General features: G+C 42.7%; 1 protein-coding gene across 2 annotated transcripts in view; it reads right to left on the minus strand.

Moving 5' to 3' along the window:
* The window catches only part of UBQLN1 (ubiquilin 1), a 31,996-nt gene extending 26,011 nt beyond the window's left edge, over positions 1 to 5,985 (minus strand). For both annotated transcript variants that reach the window (XM_021379677.1, XM_021379676.1), the window contains exon 1: positions 5,651 to 5,985. In XM_021379677.1, coding sequence (XP_021235352.1) covers positions 5,651 to 5,809 — 159 coding nt within the window. In that variant the 5' untranslated portion in view covers positions 5,810 to 5,985. The remainder of the gene's footprint in view (positions 1 to 5,650) is intronic.

Consider the following 8,673-nt stretch of genomic DNA (forward strand, 5'->3'; position numbering starts at 1 on the left):
GGACTCACGTTCTAGCCAGTTCTACCCCTGCCAGGCAAACTTCAGCAAGCCACTCCACTCCTTCATGCTTTGACCTAGGAGAGATGATTAGCAGTTCCTCCCTTCTCCATAAAAGGGCTCTGCAATCTACTGATGGAAAGTACTGCGCTTGCAACAGGCCTTTTCTCTAGCAAGCCACCAAGACTGAAAAAGGACATAAGAGGATTACGTGCAAAAAGCAATTCTTGCAGAAGAGCTGCATTTTGAGAATCTATCCTAACCCTATGGTTTCTTTTTCACATGAAACAGCTTAAGTTATTTTTCAATTTAATCAGGAAGAGGTTGGACAATATCCATTCTTCCTGACAAAAAACTACTACGTGAGTTACTGCCAATAGAATTATTACTCATTTGACCACCCAGTTAAATATCTCTGAATTGTTTGTCTTCAGTAAGCTTTAAATTTAAAGTGATACAGAATATAAAACATGAGTGAACTACAGACAGCAGTTAATATTTTTTTCAGTCTGTCAGATGTAAGGAACTATTAACGTCAACAGCAAAAAGGAGATAAATGCTGTTTTTTTTTTTTTTTTTAGATATGTAATCCACAATTTGTAAAGTTTTGTCCAAACCTCACTCATACTTTTAGTAAGCTTCCTATATAGCTGAAGTTTATAGTCACTAAATACAGACATTGACTGAACTCTGTGATATATAGAACACCTTATGCTATCTCTACAACAAGCATTAATCCACGTGGGTATTTCTCTGTTGCTGACAATTTTAAGCAGCACACAAAACTGTGTTTTACAGTTCTGTGCTCCCCTTCCTCATCCCTTCAAGACTAAGGATGATAGATGCTAGCAAAACAAGCTTGCAAGAAATCAAAGGAGGAAGACCCGACCAGCACTATTTGACATGGATAACTTTAAAGACAAAAAACTTAAGTATCAAAATGAAGCTGTTACTCTGCATTAAAGTATCTGCATACAAAATACTTCATATAATTATTTAAGTGTGTTCATATCTTATCATATCTGCCAGTCATTTATTAGAAAACACTTGCCAAGTATCATGGTTAGATAAACAGAACTCCGAAGTAGCACTGAACAAAGCCAACTGTGAGGAAAGTCAATATACTTTCTTCTTAAGGATTTTTATTTTTTTTTAATTCTACCAAAATAGCAACTCTATCAGGTTTACATGACAAGGTTTAGTCAGCCTTAAGAGTTGCAGGAGTGAGTGGCCTCTGTGAGCAGAGTCCCATGTCAGATCAGGGCCAGTTCCAGCTGCTCCAAAAGGAACCCACCACTGGTCAGAGCTGACTGTGCCTCTGGGAGAGCAGACATTCTGAAGAAAGGGAAAAAGAGCAGGTGGGAGAGAGGAGCAAGAACACATGAGAGAGACAATCTCACACCTGACAAGGTCAGTGCAGAAGGAGGGCAGGAGGAGCTCTAGGCATGGAGCAGAAGCTCCCTGCAGCCCAGCAGAAACCCAAAGGGCAGCAGTGAATGCAGTGTGAAGGAGGCACAGCCCATGGAGAGCCCTGAAGGAGCTCCCCCCCACACACAGCTGCAGCTCTGGAGAGCGGCAGCACGAGGGCTGGGGGGGACTGTCACCCATGGGGAGCAGTGCCTGAAGGGCGGGGCCTCATGGTACAGAGCCGTGTTGGAGCAGTGCTTGGAAAGCTGCATTCTGTGCGAAGCCCACACAAGACAGCAACCTGTGGGAGGGACCCCATGAGATTTCCTTGTACTGACAATGATTAAAGACACACTGAGCACAAATAGATTTCACAGGGGAAAAAAAAAAAAAAAAAAGAAAGAGACAGATGGGCAGCACTTGCAATCAAGCAACCTTCCAAAGTGGCTTTGCACTTGAAGGTTATTTTCCATTGTAACCTGCATACTCCATGTTCTAGATGCACAACACAGGATCAGCAATGGCTCCGTTACTGAAGTTCTCAATATAGAAAAAAAAAATCCACTTTCTTAGAATAGTTGGAAAGCTGCTTTACCCTGAGCTGAGTGCACATCAAGCAAGTTTTCAGACAGTACTAAATAAGGAGCATCTGTTGACTTCCTTGAGGGTAGAGAGGCTTTAAAGAAAGACTGATAGATCAGTCAATGCTGAACATCACAAACCATATGAAATGTAACAAGAGCAAATGCTGGATTCTGCAATCTTGGATATATGTATGTATAGGATGGGGAACAAACAGCTGGAGTGCAGCCCTTCAGAGAGGGATTTGAGGTTCTGGTTAATGGTTTAACTCAGTGAGAGTCAACAATGTGCCCTGGTGCCCAGAGGGGCCAACCATATCCTGCAGTGCATCAAACATAGTGTAGCTAACCTGTCAAAGAAGTGATTGTCCCCCTATATTCAGCATCGGTGCTGCCTCACCTCAGCTTCTGTGTGCAGTTTTGGGCTCCACAGTATAAGGATATAAAACTATCAGAGGTGTCCAAAGGAGATCAACCAAGATGGTGAGAAGTCTAGAGGGCATGACTTACAGGGAGCATCTGAGGATACTTGATTTGTTCAGCTTAGAGAAGGCTGAGGGGTGACCTCACTGCTGTCCACAACTTCATGAGGGGAAGCTGAGATGGAGATGCTGATGTCCTCACTCTGGCAGCCGGCGACAAGATAAAAAGGAATAGCTTAAAGCTGTACCAGAAAGAGTTCATACCAGCCATCAGGAAAATGTTCAGCACCAGAGGGCGGTGGGCATAGAACAGGCTGCCCAGGGTAGCGCACATAGCCCCAAGCTGCCACAGTTCAAGGAGTGTTTGGACTACACTCTCAAACACACAGGCTACATTTTTGGTGGTCCTGTGTGGAGCTAGGAGCTGAGCCGATGATCCTCATGGGTCCCTTCCAACCTGTGATACTCTATGTTTCTTCATTAATGGAACAACAAGTAATACACATTGTATAGCCCTAGATTTGGCCCCAACAGCTCAAAATATTTATCTAAAAACCTAGAGTTTTATTCTGGAAATGTTCTGAAATGACTGCCAAAAAAAAAAAAATCACTGAATCATAATATTAGCTATAGAAATATGTAACTGAATAGCTTTTATTTTGCTGCATGAATGTAGGCATTTTTTTGCCCCCACCTGCAAATACAGTAGACACAACTGGCCCACCTGTAACAAGACAACAAACCACTTACTGATCCCAGGCACATTTGAACAGATGTGCAATTTGTTCTGCTTTTGGGACTAACCAATTTTCAGGACCAACTCTAGAAACATCATGTTTACTGCTGATGCTTACTATTAACAACAGTTTACTATTACTGTTTAAGAAAAACAGACTAATGCTAGTCACTACCAGACACTACATTTTTTTAGTGCTAGCTGTGACATTGTTTAGGACCCACAGCAAATGGCGAGCCCCCAGGGGCAATCTTACTTCAGGGTACCAAGATAAAACCACAAATATAATCTGTGCCTTTGATGGAGATACTGTCAAATGTTTAGCATCTAAGATAAGTGGACAACAATTATATTTCAAGCAGCATGTTCTATTAACTACTTAAAAACGTATGTCTGCTTTTCGTAAAAAATTATGTTCTTGCTAGCTTATCTAGATATTTCAGTTTTTAAGACAACTGGCCACAAAAACTTGACATCTCAACTGGCTTTCGTATTTAAAAAAAAATCTTGCTAAAGACAAATCTGTAGGATATCAGACCTTAAGTAAATTTGTTTACACTTCCTGAAGTACCCAAATAAACTGCAATTACAATGTTTTGGGGGATAGATGTTATCCTTCTGTTAGAGCCAGTGTATGAATCTTCAAAAAAAAAAAAAAGAAAAAACAGCAAAGAATGTTACAGTAATTTTACAACAGCACTGATGCTGCTTAGAACAGAAAAAAGTGCCCCTTTCAGACAGATTTTTGGGAACACTGTGAATAACATTAAAAGCAAACAGTCATTTTACCATTGTGAGAAATGTCTAGATTAAGTTTGCAGACAGAGTAGCAGATAGGATGCCGTGAAAAGATCGCTGAAGACAGGGGAGTATTACCTCCCCAGCAGCCAGAGAGAGGACCTCAACTAAGCTTATTTGTGGGATGCTTATAAGCACAATAAGGGGAAAAACTTGAAAGAAATACCAGCATTTTGTCTCCTCGCAGCAACTAGGTAGAACAAAAGTCTAAATTCCAGCTAAGTTGCCAGTACTACACTTTACATTCAGGGGCTTTTAATTCACCTCTTGCACTTCCTTTTGATAAACCACACAGCGTCTTCTGGCTTGTCCATAAGGAACGATGTCAAGCTTTGCATCTTGACAGCAGTGGTGATACCTGGCAATAAATTCAGAGCCTTCAGCAATTAATTCAAATTCCTCAGCAAACTGACATTCTGTTTGGGGAAGGTTGTTATTCCTAGATAAGTAGGACATCCAAAGCCTAAAAGCAGAGTCATCCCACAAGCCTTGAGGAAGTATGCTGTACCCTGCTAGGGTTGATAATATGGGCGCCATAACAAGGTCGATGTGCTAATGAGAAACTTAAGTAAATAACCATGATTCTTGTAGATAAGTTCTTGACTAAATATGGGGCCTGGCCTACACGACGTTTTGCCTGGTCAACACCTCCCAGTGGAACCACACAACTACCAAAGACCCCCTTGTGAGAACCTCGTATTAATTCAGCACATGTATAGCATTATATTTCAATATATATAGCAATTCTAGGAACAGGCAGGTACTTCATGGAAATTGTATGTATACTTAGGTGTTGAAATGTATGAGATTTATGTACTTTACATTCTGGGTGTGCATGCTAGAAGGATCTATCCACCATGCACCCAGCACTGCAATGAAGTAATGTCAGCTTTCTAACCTGTCACTCGGGCTGTCAAGTTTCATTCCTGGATTTCTGCGACAGCGGTACTCACATATACACCCATGTTTTGGTTTGCAGTTACCAGTCACACACACAAGAGGGGAAAAGAAAAAAAAAAAAAAAAAGACATCAAACTGAGTCATCTCGTCCGAAGATACTTCACACAACATTTCAGACACATCTTACGGAAAGTGAAATAAGCTCTCAATCCCCTCCAGGCAACTGCATCTTTTGGAGTATTTTAGCAAAGCAGTATCTACCTCCTTCACAAGCAGAAGACTGACTTTACAGAATCTGAAGCTGCAGTTGATTTGCAGCGCAAATTTTACAATCTATCAAAAGAGACAACTTCCTTAAAATTCAGATGTCCGCCGTGACGTTCTCGCCTTTTTTTTTTTTTTTTTTTTTTTTAAAAAAAAAGCACGTTTTATCATGATAACGACCGGCCCAGCAGCGCTCTCAGGAAGGTGATTGCGCACGCCCTCCGCAGCCCCGCCAGCAAGCAAGCAGCCGCCTCCCGCTGCCAGCCTGAGTCAGCCCGGCCGGGCAACGCGGCCAAAGCCAGCCTGGGCCTTCTCCCGAGTCGGCACAGCACCGCGGGGAGCGAGGAGCTGGAGAGATGCGAAACAGGAGGCCGCCCCAACACCTCAGCGACCGCCCCGCCGGGAGCAGACCCCGGCCGCGCGCAGCTCGGGCGGGCAGCAGCCGCTTCGTCACCGGGAAGGGCCCCGGCCCTGCGGCGTAAGGCGCAGACGGCGGCAGGGCTCTGCTGGCGGACCGCGCTTCCCCCGCGCCGGCCGCCCCTCACCTGCCGGATGCTGCTGGTTTCGGCAACCGAGAACTCCTCTTTCTCTTTGGGAGTCTTCACCGTGACTTTGATGATCCGTGGTTCGTCGGCAGCTGAGCCCTGGGCAGGGGATTCCGGGGGGCTGCGGCGCTCCGCGGGGCTGTCTGCGCTGTCTGACATGGTGAGCGGGGCCGGGCCAGCTCCTAACGTGCGGCAGCTCCGGACGAGCCCAGCCCTCCCTAGCTCTCGCCTCACCCCACCGGGCTCTGCCCGCTCCCGCAGCACCGGGCGGAAATACCCCGGCCTGGCCGCGGCGCGGACTGATGACGCAGCGCTTCGGGGAAGTTACTAGAAAGGGGTGCTGCCTGCCCGGGCGGGGGTTGGACAGGGAGCTATCCCCGTGCGCATGCGCGACATTCGCGCAGGCGCAGCTGTCCGCACACGCCCCCCTACCGGCGGGGAGGGGCTAGTGGCCTGGGTTTGCCTTTCAGTTTCTCGCTCAGCACCTGTTTAAGGGTAACAAGCATCGCTCTCGAAGTAGAATTCCTGTGGCACGACTCCATAGCTGAGAGACACGTTTTCCTCAAGCTTGATCCAAATAAACTTAATCACTAATTAAATCTAGCGTCACCAAGTCAGACTCTGTCTAATTAGTGCTATTCCTAAATTCAAGATTCCTGTTCCTCTTTCAGCACAAAACATGAGCCTGGATTTCTGTTCCAGACTGAGTGCCTGCTCCTCCTTACCCCTAAATAACAACTCAGTTTCCCAAAGGACCCTGCTCACCAGAGGAGCTGCCATCTTGCTCTGCTGTCGTGATAATCTCTCTGTAGGAACTCTGTAAATCACGTCGGTTGATAACACAACAAAGCTGTCTCCAACCCTCTTTAAAACTTCTATGAAATCCATTTAAAACCTGTTAATAGGTTTTTAAAACAGGGATGCCAAAAGCTGGCAGAATGCCGTTCCAAGTTTTGACTGACCTAGAGAACTGGTTTGTTAAGGAAAAAAATAATTTCAGGCATATTTAACTACTGGGTCTTGTCTTTGTCACAATGATTCCTTTCCCATGTTAGGTGTGACCCTCCACAGCGCTGAGATATGGTGCAGCAGAGTGCTTTGACACAGAACAGTGGCAGAACAAGGGCCACAACAAGTAAAGTAATGCTTTGCTCAATCACGCAGTGACTTCAAGCAGGAGTCAATCAGATCAAAGTGCAAGGTGATGTTCCTCGCCCAGGGCTGCTCTTAGTTTACAAGTACAATAGCTCATGCTGACTGTATGGCTACTTGAGTACAGTTTGTACCAAAATAGCACAACTGCTATCCTCCACGTTAGGCTAGCAGAGATTTACAGTTTGGATTATTAGTCATCTGTTGTATTCAATGAGAGTACTTAACAGATAAAGAGTACTACATATTCATACAAAATAAGAACTTGAATTTATCAAAAGTTTTTAGTTAAGCAGGTAATTAAGAGGTACCTTGAGCAGAAAACTGATGTTTCTACATCTTAATTTTGGCACAGGTAACAAAGATAAGAAGGTTTACTTGCCTGTATGAACGTGTGCTGACAGTAAGACAGTTCAGAATGCAACTTATACATAATGCATGGAAAAAAGTAAAAATAGTACAGCAAACAATTCTAAGTTCTTATTCCGCTTTAGGATGCCATTTTCTTAAACAATATCCTTTCATTTCTTTCCTCTTGTTTTTTTCTATACCACTTTCTTCTATCTGGGCTTTTTTCCCCACTTCTTTGTCAACACGTGTGCAGTTTTTCTTCATTAATTTCTGCTCCAATTGCAGGATTCATCTGAATTGTCTTAAACAAAACAGAAAAAGAGCTTACAGTGACTAGACACTATTTTGAATCAAAATGAAAATACCAATTCAAGTGAAGCTGAAACAAATCTAGAATATCAGTAGACAGTCCTGAACCAGTTTAGGTAAACTCAGTTTAATATTCTATCTGAAGTCAGCAATGCAATTTTGAATTTAGACAATGTCTTGCTCAGGTGGTTTAGCTACTGTACAACTTAGATGCAAAATTTCTAATGTTTTGCTATAAACTAGACATTACATTCCTTGTATTCCTGAATATTAAAACCAAAACATAACACATTTTTTATAACCAGGTTTTAACACATAGGAGAAGTGAAACAGTATAGAACTCTGTTTTTGTAGGATCTTTTAAAAAAAAAAAAACTATCCACGTACTAAGTTTTCCACTCCAGTTTGCCAGAAAAAAAAGGTGAGAACTGTTTGTTTAGATGCAGTTAAAGGGGTTAAATAAAAAAAAAAAAAGCTGCATAATAAGCTGTTGTTTAGTAGACAACACTGATCTTCTACTGACCACTGAGTGCGGATATACTGCCTTTAATACAGCAAAATAGAAGCATAATACTTTGTTACAGCTGAATCAGAGGGCAACATCTTGTCAGCTCATCAACAATTCCAACAAATAAAATGTTTGTGTCTCACTTTCAGTGGGATTTCTCTTTACTCCACGGAAGACACTAAAGACCTTTATAAAAGGAGCATTAGATAGAAATAGAGCCCCAAGCTTCTGAACTGTGACTGCCAGTTAAGTACACACTCAACATCTTAAAAAAAAAAATCTGTTTTATTATCTTGAGTAGTTAACAAAAATTTTCCAACTGTACCTAAGCCCAGTCCCTACATATTTTTCTTGCTTTGATTTACAGTAATATTTCCTACTACCTAAATTTTTTTTTTTTTTATAGTTATACTTAGTCATATTGATCCCAGAAATTTTGTTTCTCCAGGCCTACTCTGTACATACTCTGTACTTTGCCTCCTGTCTTTCCTCCATGTTCTTGGTCTCCTTAACCTGCTGTGCAGAGCTTTTTTTTTCTTTAGGCAAAGACACCTACATAAGACCTTTTTTTCCTTGAAATTAATTCCTAATTTCAGCACAAGAAACTTCCAGATGTAGGAATTTTTTTTTTAAAACACCTACCTTAAAAGTAGTATAGAACCTATGCAATGTAAGCACGTTCAAAGAATAGGAGCCTTTTCCT

Source organism: Numida meleagris, chromosome Z (genome assembly GCF_002078875.1).
Source record: "Numida meleagris isolate 19003 breed g44 Domestic line chromosome Z, NumMel1.0, whole genome shotgun sequence".
In the NCBI taxonomy this organism is placed as follows: Eukaryota; Metazoa; Chordata; class Aves; order Galliformes; family Numididae; genus Numida; species Numida meleagris.